Source organism: Procambarus clarkii, chromosome 55 (assembly GCF_040958095.1).
Source record: "Procambarus clarkii isolate CNS0578487 chromosome 55, FALCON_Pclarkii_2.0, whole genome shotgun sequence".
NCBI classification, from domain to species: Eukaryota; Metazoa; Arthropoda; class Malacostraca; order Decapoda; family Cambaridae; genus Procambarus; species Procambarus clarkii.
The window spans coordinates 10,581,607-10,601,939 of record NC_091204.1 but is presented as its reverse complement, the minus strand read 5'-3'; the positions used below and the strand labels follow the sequence as shown (position 1 = coordinate 10,601,939).

The window sequence follows — 20,333 nt, the reverse complement described above, 5'->3', positions numbered from 1 at the left end:
AAAGGAACAGTGCCCAACCACTGGACATTCGATGCCCAGCCCTACAAGCAGCAAAAGTATTGCTCTACCAACCAGTGATTTGTTAGCCAAGTGCAAGAACAGCAAATGACAAGGAAACTTGTCAGCATTGAAAAGTTATCAGTGGAAGAACTTGGAGGGATTCTGAAGACACGTGTAACAGCTGGTTACCCAAGATACTCAAGTCAAAGAAAACTTAAGATAATGAGTCAAATTAGCATGTACAAAGTGTTAAGAATGATGATCAATAAATTTCATTACTAACTTAAATATTGCTAAAGAGAACACAGTGTGCTGACAGTTATATAGAATAATAACAAACCGAGATTAAATTGCATTTGTAGACAACACTGCCCGAAAGATTTGAAAACTTGATAAAGCCCTTACTCTCAAAATGTTAATCAATATTGTCTTATAACCCCAACCCCAACACACACATGAAGGGAGAACGACAAAGTTTCAGTCTGTCCTCGGACCAGGACAGACCAAAACATCGTCACTCTACTTTCTTTTTACGTGTGTGTGTGTAATTACCTAAGTGTAGTTACAGGATGAGAGCTACGCTCGTGGTGTCCCGTCTCCCCAGCACTCTTTGTCATAAAGCTTTGAAACTACTGACGGTCTGTGTGTGTGTGTGTGTGTGTCGAGGGGGAGGGGGGGCAGTTATGAATTTTCAGCCATTTTTTTTTTTTTTTTTTTACTGATTCCCTGACATATAGTCTACTCATTTTGATGTTTCTCTACATAAATTAAACATTTGACCTGGGTTCGTGTCTTGGCCGGGGAGGATTGACTGGGCGCCAATCCTTAACTGTAGCCTCTATTCACCCAGCAGTGAATGGGTACCTGGTTGTTAAACGATTGGGCGGGGGTCACATTCCAGAGAAAATTAGGATTAAAGACCGTCCCGAAATGCTATGCATGCTAGTGGCTGTACAAGAATGTAAAATCTTTTGTATACATAAATCAATAAAAAATGGTTAAAGTAGAATGTATTCTCATTTACCTCTTTAATCTGTTCGGGCAGCTTGCGGAGGCCCTGGATAATCTCTGATCGGCGAGGCTGGGCAGAGATGCGATCTTCAGAAATCATGAGGGCGAACATTACCAGCGAGATCATCTGCGAAGTGTACGCCTTAGTCGAGGCCACACCAATCTCGGGACCTGCGTTAATATGAACACCACAGTGCGATTCCCGGCAGATGGAAGAACCAACGGTGTTGGTGATGCCTACAATAAGGGCGCCACGGGTCTTGCAATACCTGGGGAAAATAATGACATAAGTACTGGCACCATGTTTGTATTCACAAGAAAAAATACAAAATATTTTTTGCACATATGCAAAATTAAAATCCTCCATTAGTATTACAAATATACTTACAAAGGAAGGTTCATACACACAGTATGACAAGGAAACTAGTGACAATTTAAAATGCTATGTTTGCCAATATGATGCTATGTTTAGCACCCCAATAAACAACTTGAAAGTTGAATATCCGGACAGCATTTTTATGAATGATATCCAAACCCCGGACTATATATCTGATATTAACATGAGCACACAGACTTTGAAAGGGAAATGGAAAACATACCCCATTTACTCAGCCCTTGGTCTGACCTAGTCGGGGTTTCACACAATTCCCCCCCCCCCCCATGCACCCGTGCTCTGTCAACCAAATGTTCTACCTCTACACCCTTACTTCAATACACTAAAGTATACTCGAACCCTCATTGTATGAGGATTCCCATTGTTCCCATGAGGGTTCCCGAACCCTCATTGTATGAAGTACACTCGAACCTGGTTAGTACCAACCAACCAGGCATCATCGTGGCCCTTGTGGATTTGTCGTGGATTACTTCACATATGGAAAATAATTAACCAAGGGCAAATTTCTGGAATCGAGTTGTAATACCCTTCTTGAAAGTCTAGCATGAACAAGGTTTAGCCTGAGGGTCGTGACCTTGGTCACCCCCCCCCCCACTCACCCCTTCCCCATTAAACCTCCCATTAAAGTAATTAAAGTATTCCCTATAATGCCAAAGCAAAATTTCATACAAGTAGTATTCAAATTTGGGTAATGAAAAAGTAGTCATAATTCCAATGTTAAATCAAAGATTGCTATTAACTTCTACTCTGCCTCATATCTTGGTGCTAGTAAAGGTATAATACTGTATACCATACCTCGGACTTGGTAGAATATAATACCGTACATCATACTTTCAAGCTAGAAGAGTATAATACTGTATGTCATACCTTGCAGCTAGTAGAGTATAATACTGGACATTATACCTCGAAGGTAATAGAACATAATACCATGTCATACCTCAGAGCTACTAGAGTATAATACTGTACGCCTCAGAGCTAGTTGAATATAATATTTCACCTCATATCTCGGAGCTAGTAGAGTATAATACATCATACCTCGAAGCTAACAAATATAATACTGTATGCTATACCTCAGAGCTAGTAGGGTATCTGCAGTTTCTCCAGACTGAGATACAAAGAAACAAACGTCATCTCTGAAAATGGGCGTGTTGCGGTCCAAGAAATCGGAGGCCAAATCCACCATGACGGGAAGTTCGGTCAACTCCTCCAGCAACTGTCGTGTGGCGATGGTTGAGTGGTAGGACGTCCCGCAAGCAATCAACAAAAGTCGACGGCAGCGACGAATTTCACTCAAGTGTTCCTATTGAAATAAATATCACATTATACAAGTTGAAATACAACATTAACAACGGGTTTCAATGAAAATAAAACTGTAAATACTTTTATGTATTATGTATTTTATATTTATAAAATATAATTTTTTCATGCAATGAAATTGAAGTACATTTTTACTGTGTACTATATTGATTCTTGCAATTACAGTGTAATTAACAGTTGATAGCTGATCAACCAGGCTGTGATTGATACGTCAGGCTGCAAGCAGCTATGTCCAACAGCCTGGGGCCAGATTCACGAAAGCACTTACGTAAGCCCTTACGAATCTGTACATCTTTCTTCAATCTTTGGCGGCTTTGTTTACAATTATTAAACAGTTAATGAGCTCCGAAGTACCAGGAGGCTGTTTATATCAATAACAACAGTTGATTGGGAAGTTTCATGCTTGTAAACTGTTAAATAAATGTAACCAAAGCCGTCAAAGATTGAGGAAAGATGTACACGTTTGTAAGTGCTTGCGTAAGTGCTTTTGTGAATCTGGCCCCTGGTTGACTAGACAACCAACCAGGAAGCCTGGCCAGAGACCAGGCCACGAGGCTATTGATCCCCGGAAGCTACACAAGGTAGCCACATGGTAACAAGAAGCTTACAATTTGTTGTTATTTAGATAAACAAATTGAAGAGTGTTGGCACGTACCTTAATGCCACCTAATACCACAGTTTCACTGTCAAAGTTGATGCGTCCTCTCATAGTGTTCACAACAGATTCAGGCTGTTCAAAGATTTCCTTTTGCATGAACGACGAGAAGTTACCCTTCATTATTTGTTGGATTTCCATCTTCAGTGTGGTAATTTCACGCGCATGAGAGTCTTCCAAGCAGCGTTTGAGGCGATGAATCTTGAGGATGCCTTCTGAGTCGACACTAGCAACATCATCATCCTATAACAAGATGAGTAACTAGTAAATAAAATTTTATTACCAAAAAAACACACACAAATTAAATTTCATTACCAAATCGGCACCACCCTGTAGGTAGTTTAGAAAATGATATATCTCGAACATCGAAACAAAAGAAAGTTATATTTACGTATATGTAAACTAAGTAATGTGCAGTACTCTGCTTTTTTTTTTTTTTTTAATTAATACCTAGACTGAGCACTCTATTACATTCAATGATTCCATGAACTCATCGCATAAAAACTTAATTATTTTTAGTACTTCACCAGTAGATAGTTATAGTAAGATATGAGTAGTTTTTATTCTTTCTCTGAAATAAATGAAGTTTCAACAGCAGCAATTTATATACTCGTTCATTTTCTAAATATTCAGACACGGATATCTTACCAAGAGGTAAATGACACGATTCGTGTGCTCAATGATAGCAGAAGCATCTGACGCAAAGAAATACTCCACTTCCTTGTCGTCTCCAAGAGGAAGGAATTCAGCCGTAGATTCAGTGCGTGCAAGGCCGTGAGGAAGTTCAAAAACGTGGGTGCGGTGATCTGTAGAGAGTGAGAATTTTGTTTAATGTAATATTAATGCTGTATTTAATAAGGCATGAATATAGCAACTTTATTAATATATAGTTCAAGAAAGGTTTTACACACATACAGGTAGAATACACATTTTTGAACATGTAAACACAAAACTTCACTTCAAATTAGTATACAGATTACTTTTGCAGGACTATGAAAATTATTGAAAAGACAACAAAATAAACTTAAATAAAAGCATTAAAGCTTACTAGCTAAATGGCTTAGGCTTAAGCTTTAATTCAAATATTGAGCATAAAACAGTCTAATATTACACACTAAGTTCAAGTTACATGATAAATGCGAATGAAATGCATATATGGAACTGTATACATAAACAAGTGCACTTTTACCGAGTCGCTGCAAGATAAACAAACACACTGATGATATGCATATACACTGACTCGCACCGAGACAAACACAAAACATGAACACACATTATAAACAAACACTCTGAAGACGAACATATACACTGACTCACACCAAGACAAACACAAAACATGAACACACATTATAAACAAACACTCTGAAGACGAACATATACACTGACTCACACCAAGACAAACACAAAACATGAACACACATATTATAAACAAACACTCTGAAAACGAACATATAAACTGACTCGCACCAAGACAAGCATGAAACGTGAACATATACTTTACCTCCTTGACTGTCTATTTGGGTATATAGAGAGAGGGATATGGGGAAGTTTGGGGGGAGTCATGCAGCGGACGGCGAGAGACGCAAGCCAACCATAATGAAAATAGGGGGAAAAAATAAAAAGTCAAATTTAGTTAGTATAATGAGGCCTTTCAATAGGTACGTGAATATCTTAACAATTGGTTGTTAATTTAACACACACATGCTAGAAGTGTAGAAAGTGGCATGCTGGTAAAATTTAACTATATCTATACTCTATGTTCACTGCAAAGGAAATCTAAATGTTGGGTCAAGATAATTAATATATTCAAGTGCTATTCTACTTCAAGAATACATCAAATTGTTCTTTATCATGCAAACAATATCTACAAATATATATATAAATTATAAATTGTACAGTACTATGTACATGCAAACTTAGTTATTCAAACCGTCATTTACTCAATATTATCTTAAATTATCTATACAAAAATATATATATATTGTAGTTGTAGCCATGGGTGTCATTCTAGGTGTCAAGTGCCACAAGTCTTAATACTAGTACTATCTGAAGAAAGAAACTTTGCACTTAAACTAGAATATCATTGCCCTCAGTGTGGTCACGTACGATGCGTTCCAAACCGCTCTATGTCGAGAAATTTACAGAATATAACTTCTTGACAACAACGAAATAACGCATCTACAGAAGTAAATTTATATTAAAGTTTTCCATTTGAAGAAAATTATTAACATACACCACACTAGAATACTCTATTTATAATGCTCTAGTGCTTAAATATTAACCTTCGCTTATTGCAAGCATACAATAATTCCCGAGCAAATCCACAAGGGCTGTGACGAGGGTTCGAACCTACGCACAGGATGTTCCCAGATGTGCCTCAGTATAACGTTGATCTTAGTATATGCGCCTTATATATCATGCTATTGTGATTTTGTGTGTGTATACAATAATTCTTATTATAGTCAAGAGAAATATCACATTAACTATCAACATCTGGTTGCCAACAGTAGTACCTGTAATAATATTTGATTTCTTATCTAATAACTAATATCACCAATCATTTCTTTTAGAGGTCTTAAGGAGACACTTGGCACATGGGTAAATGTGTGGAGCTGGCTAATACACGTTTGTGGGGCTTTGACAAGGCCAGTTGCAATCACTGGCATTTTATATTAACTTCAATTTATTTGTGTGTCGAGTTTTGTATTAGAGATCGTAATTACCTGTATAGTTAAAGAGTAAGAGTGATTCTTGTGGTGTCTCATCATCCCAATAATCTCTGAGACTTAATGCTTTGAAGCTAGCTATGATTCTGGCATCCACCCTCTTCTCACCGAACTTCTTCAAACCTTTTACAATTCTCTTTTCATAAAGAGAACTTTTGTATGTTTTTAGCACCTTTGTTTCCTTAAGACTTCTTGTTGAAGTTTCAAGAATTCCTCTTTGTCAATTTTGTCATTCGTTCATGTGTATACTCGCTTAATTGTACTCTTCTAATTGTGCTTGTGAGGGTTAAGTTTTTGGCTCTCTGGTCCCCACCTCTCAATTGTCAATCAACTGGTGTACAGGTTCTTGACCCCTATCGGTCTCTATAGTATCTACATTCGAAACTGTGTATGGAGTCAGCCTCCATGATATTACTACCTAATGCATTCCATTTGTTAACTACTCTGACACTGACAAAATTCTTTCTAATGTCTGTAGCTTATTTGGGTTCTCAGTTTCCACCTGTCCCCTTGTGCGAGTACCACCAGTGTTAGACACCCAAGACCTGGGTACCAAGGACCCAGGTCTCCCATTCTTTAGATTTGGTTAGTTCTCTTACCCCTTTTTGGCTGTGTCTCCATTTTTCCTAGGATGTTGTTGCATAGATTGTTTCATCGGTGGCTTTCTCCTGCTGCCCTATTGCCTGCTTGTTTTCTTTTAGTTTCTGCCGCCTTTTGGAGGTGGTCTGGATGAGTGGGAACCTCACCCGTTGTTGGTTGAGGTAGGTCCTCTGGTGGGTCAAGTTCCCAGGCTGTTGCGCTTCATGAAGGGCTTCCTCCTCGGCTCAGTGTTACAATCACACATTACAGAAGTCTGGTTCTGCCAAGGGTTCACATTGGCCCTTTCATAGTTCACTCCTGTGATGCTGCTGTGGGGAGCACTTTGCACATTTTGCCGGCTTCTGATCCCACGGTGTGAGCTTTTCAGGTTGTTTACCTGGGGCGTTCGATGGAGCTCTCTGGGTTTGGTTCTGCACGCAGTTCACATGTAGGATGAGTCCAACGTCCTCACAAAGATTTTAATGCTTTCAACCAGTCTCCATGGAGTGGACCTTGAAGGACGAGTCCTTCTGTAGGCTTCGAGGTGTCCAGTCTCCCTGAGGTGGATCTTTTCGTGTTAGCGTGGGACCAGCACCTTCCTTCCTACATGGCTCCATTCCCCAATCATGAGGCTCTCATGGTGTATGCCTTTCAACTAGACTGGTTAAGGTGGAGGTGTCTTTACCTGTTTTCCTCATCAGTTGTTTTGGGTGTTGTCCAGTCTGGAGTTGTACTTGGGTAGGGTAATCCTTCTGGGTCCGGTGTTGTCCAATCCTTCAGTTGGTGTTGACACTCCCACAGTGCCATTCTGCATGTTGCTGATGTTACACTACACACAAATCACAATAGCATGATACATCAAATGAACAATCCACAAGGGCCATGATGAGGGTTCGAACCTACGTCCAGGGTGATCCTAGATGCGCCTTAGTCGATTGTGCCACAACATGGTATAATAATTACAACAGGGAGTGCTACTGCCCTCACATGGATCCCGCGGCCTCTCCGAGACATAAACCAGGGTTTTACACAACTCCCCCCATGCATCTGGGCTCTGTCAACAAGCTATTCTACCAACCGAGGTAGAATAGCTTGTTGACGGAGCCCGGGTGCATCAGGGAATTGTGTAACACCCGGTTTGTGTCTCAGAGAGGCTGCGGGATCCGTGTGAGGGCAGTAGCACTCCCGGTTGTAATTCTTATACTGTGTTGTGGCGCAATCAACTAAGGCGCATCTAGGATCACCCTGGACGTAGGTTCGAACCCTCATCATGGCCCTTGTGGATTTGTTCATTTATTAATGTTGCTTGCAGTTGGCGTCTCATGCAGTTGTCTCGTACATTCTTCCTTCTCCGGCCTGATCATGCTCCTCCTGGGCTATCCTGGTCCCTTGACTGTGTTTTGCCTTTTTTCATACTTTACCTCAGTTTATGATTTCCTCTTCGGCTCACTATGTCTTTCGTAATGTTTTTTCTCATTGGCTCTCACATCTGGTTGGGGAGCGTGAGGCTCTCCTCCAGAGACATGGGTTTTGTTCTTTGGTCCTGGTGGCTGGTTTGTTTGTGTACCGTCGTCTCCTCCTTTTTCTAGTGAAGAATGAATAAGTGGACTTCCTGAGGGGTCCTTTGGTAATCAATGCTTTTGTTCGTTTGGCCGTGGTTACCTAGCAGTAAATAGGTACTCGGGAGTTAGTCAGCTGTCACGGGCTGCTTCCTGGGGGTGGAGGCCTGGTCGAGGACCGGGCCGTGGGGACACTAAAAAGCCCCGAAATCATCTCAAGAAGATGGTTCATCATTTTGTGTTTGGCAGCTCTTCGCCACTACTCGTGTGCCACAGTATCGGGTGGATGCCGTGTTAGGTCCAGTTTCCTTCGTTCCCTCTTACAAGGCTCGCATTTCTCAGGGTGTTTGTAGTGTCATCAAATCTAGCGTTGTGTTTGGGCTACCGGAGACCAACTTTCGTGACCAATGTAACCTTTTAGAATGAAGCATTCTCAGGAAGATAGCCTCAGGGAGTCACAGGGGCTCATCCGGAAAGAGGCATTTCATTACATTCAAGGCTTTTATTTTATAATGCCCAGGATGGTAACTAATGCTTTCAAAATAATTGCCAGATATCTCCAGGTATTTCATTACATTCAATGCTTTTATTTTATAATGCCCAGGATGGTAACTAATGCTTTCAAAATGTTTTCCAATATGACAAATGATTGCCAGATGTCTAGTATCAATGACAACTAAATAGAATATTTAAAAACTTTGAATATTAAGATACACATTAAATCAATCAACAGGAACATCATGAGTCAATCATTTGAGATTGACAGGAACAGTTTAATAGTTAATATATTCTTGAAAATATCAAAATTCTACAATACATTAGTGGATCAAATCTTTCCTACCACATTAAATACACAGTCATTAATGTATTCCTACATTTACCTTCAAAATAGATTAAAAATTTATTTCTAAAATCCTATACGTAATGTATTGAGCTGCAATGAAATGCTATGTGTTTCCTACTACAGTAATACAAAAACATTCAAAGGAAAATTCACAATTACAGTACAGAACACAAAACACTGGCGTTGCCGTAGCCCCAGGCACTCGCTGCCAGGTGTATGATGCCATCAACCTAACACTAGAATAATAAGCAACTAACAAATGTGTCATAACAAAAAGCCTTTACATGTTATTTTCAGTATATTTATAGCCGAATTTTGAAAATTTGTACTAAAACGAGACAAAAATAGAAGTTTCATGCTGTACGATAGTATAGAGCAGTCACCCATTCTACGTTGCCATGTGCCGCCACTGTAGAACACTAACAGTGGACGACTAGCAATGTTAGTATTCTATACTGAAATTGTGACTGTCCTTAACTTTAGATATCTATACCTAAATAGTATCTTCATATTTGTCTTAAATCTGTATCTAAATTTATTTATATAACAAAATATTTATAGTATTTTTATCCCTATGACGACTTATTTGTGAGAACAGTGCATCATAAACAGCGAGAAATCATTATTCTCCGAAACATGAATAAACTAGTGAAAGTGTAGCTGCCAAGGCTCTCGAAACGAATAGCACTCGGCATTGAAATACTGTACAGTACAGCTGAATAACCTCAGCAAAGACAATAAACTTTCAAAGACACATGTTTACAAGAGATAGTAGCTGCAAGGCAAGTTCAGACATTATAAAATGTGTACAGTACATATGTAATTCATAAAAAAATTAAATTAAAAACAAAAAAGAGGTTTTCCATAGTATTGAACTTTCCTTAAGTAAACATTTCCCAAAGCAAGGGACAATGATGAACACACTACGCACCACAACAAATAATCGCTACCGTGTGTTCCCAACCTGGACTCAAGATTTGAAAGTTTGCAAGTCTTGGACACCCAATCCACACGTCTGAAAGTGGCAATGTTTCGGTCCATTCCTCCTTCATTTACAAACGTGTGGGTTGGGGGTCAAATTTTCAGATGCATTACACACAGAAATCACAATTGCCTGGCGCATCAAATGAACAAATCCACACGGGCCGTGGCGAGGATTCAAACCTGCGTCCGAGAGCGTCGTAGCTCGGTCGATTAAGGCAGCGTCTGGGATGCTCCCAGATGCAGGTTCTAATCCTCGTCACGGCCCCTTGTGGATTTGTTCAGCTGCATTATTGTGACTTACTGTCTGCACTTGGATGCTATCCCATGTCAGCAACTAACACAATGCAAAAATAGAAAAAAAGAAAAAGACAAAATAATATAATATTACCTTCTTTAGCAGGAAGACCTATAGAGTGGTGAGAAGTAGTTGAGGTTCAGGGAAGAAAGAGGGAATATTACTAAAAAGGTAATATTTACGTGGAATCATTGCCTGTGTATCCAAAACTATTTCTACGAGTTTCAGACAAAAGCATGTACTACAGCATTGTTATGCTCTACTTCAATGACACTATCAATATGTACATTACAGGACTTCTAGTTAATACTCTGCTACTTGACAGTAAGGAAAAATAAATACAAATATCATTGAACAAGCTGTGAATATTAATACAGTACTGTAAAACTAAATAAGTGATATATCTCTTCAAACAAAATCAAACAGAATGTATTCAAAATTTGATCAAAAAATACAAAATTAAGCAGAATTTCTTCATATTATGCATGACTGAAATGGGGGAAAAAAAGGATAGTCACTGTACAAACTAAGGCTTTTAAATACTTGTTAATTACATTTACAGCCCTTTTTTGAAATATATTAGCTGACCTATTAATTGGAGCATATGAGAACCTAACAAAAATATTCAATTAATGCAAAGTCTTGAAATTATAAATTCTTGAGTAACAACAGCTAAAGGAATTCACATTATGTACTTTAACTACCCAGATAAATACATAATATAAATGTCAAATATCTAAAAACTGAATGCCTTACACAGGGACATGTTCCGTTGGATCTCGGAATCATCAAACTCTTTAACCCTTCCGTTGCACGCTGTACCTGTGTCCACTTTCAGGGTTGTGCCGATGCTTACCCATCGCTGACTACGAGAAAGCGCCGTCCACCCCCTTTTTGTCGCACCTACGTATTCTTGCACCCGTTGCATTAAATTACAATGTCAAATTATTCGAATGTTACAATTCCTTGTGGAGTCTGGGCTTTAGTTGTGGATGGAGGTGACCTCCATAATTAATTCCGTCAGTGCATTCCCCACTGTGCCTCTGAGTGCCTAGACTTGTGTACAATTGGCTACAAAGGTATTTCCCGGGGGCAGTGATGGAAAAGGGTTTTGGGAACAGGGTTATATGCCAGTTCTGAGAACATGGTATATGCTGGTTTTGTACACATGGTATACGGATGCTTTTGGGCACAAGGTATGTGCCTGTTTTGGAGACTAAGGATGCTGGTTTGTGGAACCAGGTATGCTGGTTTGGGGGACTAAGGATGCTGGTTTGAGGGACTAGGTATATGCTAAGGCTGTATCCAGGATTTATGTTTAGTGATCACAAACGGGGGTCTATACATAAATGTAATAAAGAAACAAGTAATTGTAATTGATAAAAACTTGACAAAGGATAGCTAATAGATGTCTCCATCAGTACAGCAATTGAACCTAACCAGCACTCACCACTCCTCTGTGAGGGTGATGTATCACACACTCCTGTCGTGTCCTGTCACTGCCCCGTAGCCCAGGCGCGTCAAACATGCGGCCCGTATAAAAGTTACTGTACAGTACTTTGGTCACTTAATGGCCAAAATTGCCTTTTTTTATAATTTAAACTACATTAGAGGAGTAAAATAATTTACCGCATACTTCTCACCTCATACGAGTGTCGATTGATGAAGTGTGAGATGCATGTTATCGCCTCCCCCTCGTGTGCATACTAGAGGGAAGTGATAAGAGGGGGAGCGCAAGCGTGAGAACTCTTCAATATTCTGGTGGTCTCACCTTTTAATAGGTTTCAAAAGCACAAAAGAAGCCCTCATGACAACTCAAATGTGATCCATGCGGCCCTTGGGGGGACCCTCGGTTTGACATGCCTGCCGTAGTCCTCTTCCCGCGACATTTATGTTTACGCGATACTACTGTTTGACATGCCTGCCGTAGTCCTCTTCCCGCGACATTTATGTTTACGCGATACTACTGTTTGACATGCCTGCCGTAGTCCTCTTCCCGCGACATTTATGTTTACGCGATACTACTGTTTGACATGCCTGCCGTAGTCCTCTTCCCGTGACATTTATGTTTACGCGATACTACTGTTTGACATGCCTGCCGTAGTCCTCTTCCCGCGACATTTATGTTTACGCGATACTACTGTTTGACATGCCTGCCGTAGTCCTCTTCCCGCGACATTTATGTTTACGCAATACTACTGTTTGACATGCCTGCCGTAGTCCTCTTCCCGTGACATTTATGTTTACGCGATACTACTGTTTGACATGCCTGCCGTAGTCCTCTTCCCGCAACATTTATGTTTACGCGATACTACTGTTTGACATGCCTGCCGTAGTCCTCTTCACGCGACATTTATGTTTACGCGATACTACTGTTTGACATGCCTGCCGTAGTCCTCTTCCGCGACATTTATGTTTACGCGATACTACTGTTTGACATGCCTGCCGTAGTCCTCTTCACGCGACATTTATGTTTACGCGATACTACTGTTTGACATGCCTACCGTAGTCCTCTTCCCGCGACATTTATGTTTAAGCGATACTACCGTTTGACATGCCTGCCGTAGTCCTCTTCCCGCGACATTTATGTTTACGCGATACTACTGTTTGACATGCCTGCCGTAGTCCTCTTCACGCGACATTTATGTTTACGCGATACTACTGTTTGACATGCCTGCCGTAGTCCTCTTCACGCGACATTTACATTTACGCGATACTACTGGTAGTCATTTGATTGTGGCGACCATAAGGCCTCCTTGAATGAACTTGTGGGAATACTGTGGTTGATGATGTCGTAACAATTGTTAGCTGTGATATTTACAATTTTTGGCCATAGCCATCACTGTGATGTTATACGCACAGGAACAGATGCAAATGTCTCCCCACTAAGTGGTATTCATAGTCCACTCATATATAGTACTGTATTTACTTTTATTTCTCTAGACCAAAAGTATATCAACTGATTTCATCATTTTCTTGTACTCCACATATTTTACTATATACTATATTCATAATCAAAATAATTTTGTAATGTTCTAAACAGTTTGACATTACTCAGATTACAGTGGCTTAGAACTCGCAACAAATTGGAAATAATTCACAAATTGACAAATTCTTGGCGAACCAGAATATGGTATACGATCCACTAAAGGCTGGTAGATCCATTGGTAGATTGAACTGACTCTGCTGAAAAAATTTCTGTATATATAAGTAAACAGAAATAACACCATCTCTGTTCTACCAGCCTCCCTAGGCAAACTACCGATCCTCACTAGGATGAAACACACATCAATTGCCTAACTCCTGGGTACGTGTTTTACTGTTAGGTGAACAGAGGCATCAAATGAAAGGAAACATGCCCAAACATTTCTGCCCTGGGATTGAACTCGTCCCTCGGTTGTGAGCCAAGGACACTATTAAATAGTTTTTGTTTTGTACTGAATACAGCACCATACTAATCTCTTTACTGTATCTCCATTCCTATCAAGGCTAACATTTTTTCCTTAAGTACTGTGTATAGTACAGTACTTTAGATGTATTTTTATAAAATAAATTTCTCAGGGTAATCTGAAGAGAAAATCTACCTTTCTTGGCCTACGATGGCCAAATTTTAGCACTCCAAATTTTGTGCTTATTTTTCCTGAACTTATCTTGAGGTTATCTTGAGATGATTTCGGGGCTTTAGTGTCCCCGCGGCCCGGTCCTCGACCAGGCCTCCACCCCCAGGAAGCAGCCCGTGACAGCTGACTAACTCCCAGGTACCTATTTACTGCTAGGTAACAGGGGCATTCAGGGTGAAAGAAACTTTGCCCATTTGTTTCTACCTCGTGTGGGAATCGAACCCGCGCCACAGAATTACGAGTCCTGCGCGCTATCCACCAGGCTACGAGGCCCCTTCACATAATTGATTCTCTAACTTCATAACATCTAATTATATTTTGAATTTTTGTAAATAAAGCCACACACGGGAAGTAGCTGGAAAGTAACAGCTGCAACGGAAGGATTAAATGTATCCTGGGTATTCTGTTACCTAGGCTCTAGGAGGCTTGAGCCGTGGCCCACCACGAGTGTGAGCCCGAAGCTCTATCGACCGCGCTATTGAGTAGTCTTGATAAGGAAAGTTTCCAGAAGCAGCATCATGCTGCTAAACTGGAATTTCCCACTCTCCCCGATTACTACTGAAGCTCAGAGGAATGAGTGATCCACACCATGTCATATAATAAGATGTTCCTAAATAAACACTACTCAATAGCTCAGTCGATAAAGCTTCGGCCCCACTCGTGTGGGTCCACGGTTCAAGTCTCCTAGATCCGAGGTGAATGTGAATGGAATGTTTATTTCCACGGAAGTGTGGATGACAATTTGTATGTATCCTGGGTAGTTAGCGTACACTGGAATACACAAGGAGAGAGAGAGAGAGAGAGAGAGAACGAGGATCGGGAAACCATTACCTTCCAAGTCTAGCATCAGGATCATCAGGTAGTAGGGGAGGTCGGGTCATTGCGGGACAGAAAGGTAAACACAGGTGAGTAACCGAGGTTAGTATGTACATTCTAATGACTGTGGAGTCGATAATGGCAATAGTGCAAAATTTACATGACTAGAAAATATTTACAAAACATGTCTACTGTACTAATAGAAATAAAAAAAGAGTAACTTCTGCAGATATTTACAGCTTTACTAATAGAAATAAAAGAGCAGATACAGTATTTACAGCGCTAATAATAGAAATATAAAAAAGTCACTTCTGCAGATATTTACAGCTTTACTACTGACAAATACAAGATCTAGTATTAAATAAAGATTACTACTGTAAAAAAGTAAGCTACTGTATTTTTAACAAAATATACTGAAATAAAATACAGGGTAGGTATAATATGAAAATAAAATGAAGTCGGGTAATAAGCACAACATAGAACACAAAAGCCACAAGACCATCAATCATCAAAGAAAGTTGTTAAATATGCAATAAAGTAATAACCAATGTATATAATAACAAAAAATTCATGGGCCTTTCCTCACCTTTTTTTTCAGCAAAGCGAAAAGAACAAGTAACGTAAACAAAGAGAATTTTCTAAACAACGGACATTCTATTACATTACAGACCATTAAACGTTTTTCTCCCCCCTGGCATGTCTTTACGATCACCACGAATGTGTCGGGAATAAATGTAAGCTCAAAATATATGTAGTTCTGTAATTGCTTAAGTGTGGTTACAGCATGAGAGCCATGCTGTATGGCTGTATGGTTATTTAAGCAGTCCCTGTGGCATAGTGGTAAGATACTCGCATGGTGCTTCGCAAGCGCTTTGTCCTGGGTTCATATCCTGACCGGGAAGGATTTACTGGGCGTAAATCTTTAACTGTAGCCTCTGTTTACACAACAGTAAAATGGGTACCCGGTTGTTAAACGATTTGGTGGGTCGTATTCCGGAGAACATAGGATTAAAGACCTGCCCGAAACACTGTGTGCTAGTGGCTGTACAAGAATATAAGAACTCTTGTATATATAAATAAATAAAAAAATACATAAATGCTCGTGGAGTCCCGTCTTCCAGGTACTCTTTGTCATACGGCTCTCTGAAACTACCGACGGTTTCGGCATTTACCATTTTCTCACTTACGGTAACTTGTTCCAACCGTCTACCACGCTGTTTGCAAAAGTGAACATTCTAGTGTTTTTATCGGTAACTTTGCATCATTTGCTTAACTCTATGACGTCTTGTTCTTAAAGTTCTAGCTTTAAAGATTTCTTCTTTGTCAATTCCTGTTAGTGCTTTGTAAGTAGTGATCGTAATACAGTACCTCATTTTCGTCTATCTACTAGCTTTGGTATATTTAACACATCTTCGTAGCTATTGTGTTTCAGCTCTGGAAGCTATTTAGTTGCATGTCTCTGCACCTTATACAGTATGTTTCTGTGCTTCTTGAGATATGGATACGATACAACTGCTGAATATTCAAATTTTTAGTCTCACAAAAGTTGTGAAAATTTTTATTTCACCGTCCACAATCGGTATTTAAAAGCAATTCTGAGGTCGAAAAGCATAGCATTGGCTCCTCACACATTGTCTTTCATGTGATCATCTGGTGACGGCTTACTGTCCAGAACCTCCCCTAGATCTTTTTCTTCGAGTTTAATGCCTTTTCACATATATCTTTTAAAGTTATTTGTGGACTATTTTCTTCTATCCCACATTCCATAACATGTCATTTATTGACACCAAATTCCATCTGCCAAGTGTTGCTCCATATCCTTATTTTATCCAGCTTATCTTGAAGGGCATGACAATTGTCTAAATCTCTTAAGACTGTATTCCCTCTGGTACCTGGAGCATACCTGGAGATGGTCTCGGGAGTTCTTCTCCCCGAGCCCAGCCTGAGGCCAGGCTTGACTAGGCTGGTAGATTCTTTATATAGACCATGAACATTACTGGTGCTAGAACTAAACCTTGTGATATACCACTAGTAACAACTCTTTTTCCTCCAGTTTAATACAGTGCCTCTGATTTCTTTCAGAACATTTTCATCTATGTTTAGACGTCTTCTCATCACCCCTCCAGCATGTTCCAAATTCTAATACAACCTCTTGTGTGCGACTCTTTTTTCAAAAAACCAGCGTTGAATGTAATGAAACGCCATTTTCTGGGTGAGCCCCGGAGGCTCCCTGGAGCTTATCGGGCTAATGTATGTTATGTTAGACCGGGACATTAGCTAAGGAGTTCAGACCTACCAGGGACCAGCGCCAGAACCTGGCCCCTTCAGAGAGGTTTCAGGGAGCAATGGCCCTGGAAAACCCCATATGGTTGGGGGTTTTCCTTATCTGCCATCGACCGGGGTTAGGCACCCAGAAAGGTAGGCGTAACAAAACAAACCCCACATGGTAAGAAACTACAACAAAAACCGAACAGAGAGGTAGAAAACTCCCTACAATCCCAAGGAAACAAGCAAACAAGCAAACATCACACTTTACTGCCGCGCCGATCGTCCGCGCAGCCCTCCCCACCCCGGGAGGGGGAGGGGGGAGCCCCGGACCTACCGCGCCGGCTGCCAAGCTCCAGTTCGGAAGCTAAGCTTCAACCAACGCGAAAAAAACCGCCGACCGGTGGGAGGGAGGGTTTCCAGGGAGCCTCCGGGGCTCACCCAGAAAATGGCGTTTCATTACATTCAACGCTGGTTTTCTGTGGGGAGCCCCTACGGCTCCCTGGAGCTTCATACCCAAAGAGAAGGAAAAGAAAGGGCTAACCCGGGAGGCGGCTGCCACAAACTCTGCAACGCAAAGCCAAGACAACCGGTCGCAAACCTGCGACCCAAGGCAACAAGAACGCCCAAGAACAGACGCACATATGGATGGGCGGCCAAAAACCTGTGCGACCCACAATTCCCTGCGCCCGAAATGAGCCCGAGACGTCACCAACACAGCAGCAATTGCTGCAAACGTCTGAACAGCACGGGCGCAAAGACAGACCGCAGGAAGAAGGAAAACACTGCGGATGACCCGGGAGACCCGAGCCCTGAAAACAGGGAACGAAGGAACCGGATCAACCACAGCGCATCCCCAGGCACGGTATGCCGGCAACAGCAAAAAGCACAACTGGACAACACAGGACGCACCCCCCGGCCAAACCAAACAAGTACCAATACCCCAAGAACCCCTCCGGAAAGCAGCCGTCTCGACCGTCGCCAGGACAGAGAAAGGCTGCACACCAATAAAGCTACCACCAGTACCAAAGAGGAGGAAACTGGAACCGAAGGGGCTACCACAAACTGAGGGGAAGAGAAGAAGGCACCCTGAACAAGGACCAGGATGGTTCAGGCGACTCATGAGCAGGCTGGAGGGGAAACAAAACGCGAGAAAACGTAATAAACGTCATACAGTCTCCAAGACGAAGCTCGCAGGTGGGACACCGTCAACAAAGCCACCTGAACACCATAGAGATGGCGATACCTGCGTCAAAATACCAGACGCGAAGAGCCAAAGAGAAGGCCGAACCAGTCACGGACAGGACCGATTCGGCCTGCTGAAAGAGGCGAAGCCTCAGGAAAAACGCCCCGGGTACGGACACCTATCAAGCAGCGTCTGAAAAGAAGGCCGGGCCGGCCACCGTGGAACCATAAGGACTGTTCTCGTGGGAATGGGCTGCAACCGAGCCAGAACCCGAACCAACAGCTGGACCGGGAGAAGAGGTACAGGTACCCCCCATCTCGACCAGGCCTGCCGAAAGCCTCCACCGTGAAGTCCTCGCAGGTGGGAAGGGCGCCACAAAACGGGCGACGCCTAGACCACACCGACCCGAAGACGTCCATGGCCAGGAGTCCATAAGCCCAACAGAGCCAACAAAACGAATCGGCGACGACTGGCCAACCCACGAAGAGGAATGAACCGAGACAGCTGTCCACCAGGACGCAGGACACACCCCGGACACGAACCACACGGTTAACCAAACCCCCTGTGGTTCCGGCAAGAACCACCAGAGAACAGTCCAAACAGAGCTGAATGGTAGAGTACCTAGTGACCCAAACCCTCCGAAGCGCAAACCAGACAGCCATGAACACCTGAACCGGGCTGTGAGCCCGACGGACAGACAGACTCCATCAACCTCGGCCGACCTGGTGAGCACTGGTCACAAAGCCCCAGCCGAGAGACGACCCGTCCGTGAACACATCGAGCGAAGGCTCGGGGAGCTGCCAAGGCACGGAACCCCGAAAACCCCAAAGAGGAAGCTGGTGACGCAGCACCAACACCAGATCCCCAGAGGAACCCAAGGAATGCAAGAGGCGGAAGTGGAGTCTCCGTAGGAACCAACCGACGCCGGAGCCAAACCCGACTCCGCGGGCAGACAAGCACGCCGAAGTGCAAACTCCCGCACAACCGCCCAAGCAACCGCTGAGCAACCCGGGACCCCCTCCTGAACAGCCAAAGGCGGGACCACAGCCACAGTAACACTTCTGGAGGGAAGACAATGAGGGGCCCAAGAGCCTGAAACAAGGCCCAGGTCCGAACCCGGGACGGAAACAGAAGGTAAAACCTCCAGATCACCAGGAAACCAAACCCAGCGATCTGGAAAGAACCATCCCCTGGCGAGCAGACAAGCGGACTGACTGGGAGCCCACTCCAGCCAGTCGTCGAGGTAGGCCAGACACCGAATCTCAAGACGCAGACAGGGCACTAAGATCCGGTAAAGATGCAAAGAGTATACAAAGTGCCCTTCACAAAATAGGGAATGCAATAAAAACAGCAAACCTGAAGCCCCACCACCAAAGCATTGTATGACAATCATATGAAGACATTATGACATATGACAATCATTATATGACAATATGACAATTATAATCAAAGCATTATATGACAAAGAGTGCTGGGAAGACGAGACACCACGAGAGTAGCTCTCATCCTGTAACTACACTTAGGTAAGTACACATAGGTAATTACCAACCGTGCTAGCCCCAGAAAAACTGGAGAGGAACGTGCCAAGAAGTGACCTGGAGGTCCAGGTCCACCATCCATGCACCCGGCCCTAACAGAATCCGAACAGGAGACAACAGTCCTCCGAGCAGGGCAGAGGATCCAGGGCGCAGACGGAAGTAGTCCAGAAGAACTGCAGACTGGAAAAGCTCATGACTGCAAAGAGCAGACGGGAAAAGCTCATGACTGCAAAGAGCAGACGGGAAGCCCAGAAGGATGGGGCGGATCGACCACGCCCCACGCACCCACGAAGAGGAAATGACGAAGCGCAGGGAAGAAGCCCACCCCACCAGCTCTGAACCCCCCCAAGGGGGAGAAGCCGTCCTCCGACGCCAGCAGAGGCCGGAAGACAACCCAAAGCGCCCACCAACAGCGGGACCAAGCGAGAGGCAACAGAGCAAGCTGCTCCCCCAGCGCCCAGTCAACAGAGAAGGGAACAGAACCCCTTCAGAAAGAAAAAGTACACTACCGAAGTCATGAGGAGAGACAACGGGAATGAAACCA

General features: G+C 42.6%; 1 protein-coding gene across 7 annotated transcripts in view; it reads right to left on the bottom strand.

The window, feature by feature from the left end:
* Positions 1-20,333, bottom strand: part of LOC123755787 (glutamine--fructose-6-phosphate aminotransferase [isomerizing] 2) — an 89,676-nt gene that overhangs the window by 5,388 nt on the left and 63,955 nt on the right. For 5 of the 7 annotated variants that reach the window (XM_045738610.2, XM_045738628.2, XM_069305464.1 and 2 more), the window contains 4 exons: positions 4,026-4,183; positions 3,378-3,620; positions 2,476-2,705; positions 1,025-1,280 (listed from right to left, as the gene is read on the bottom strand). In XM_045738610.2, the coding sequence (XP_045594566.2) occupies positions 1,025-1,280; positions 2,476-2,705; positions 3,378-3,620; positions 4,026-4,183 (887 nt within the window). Of the gene's footprint in view, positions 1-1,024; positions 1,281-2,475; positions 2,706-3,377; positions 3,621-4,025; positions 4,184-4,878; positions 4,891-20,333 lie in introns of all 7 variants that reach the window. The other 2 variants (XM_045738619.2, XM_045738638.2) reach the window with 1 other exon arrangement.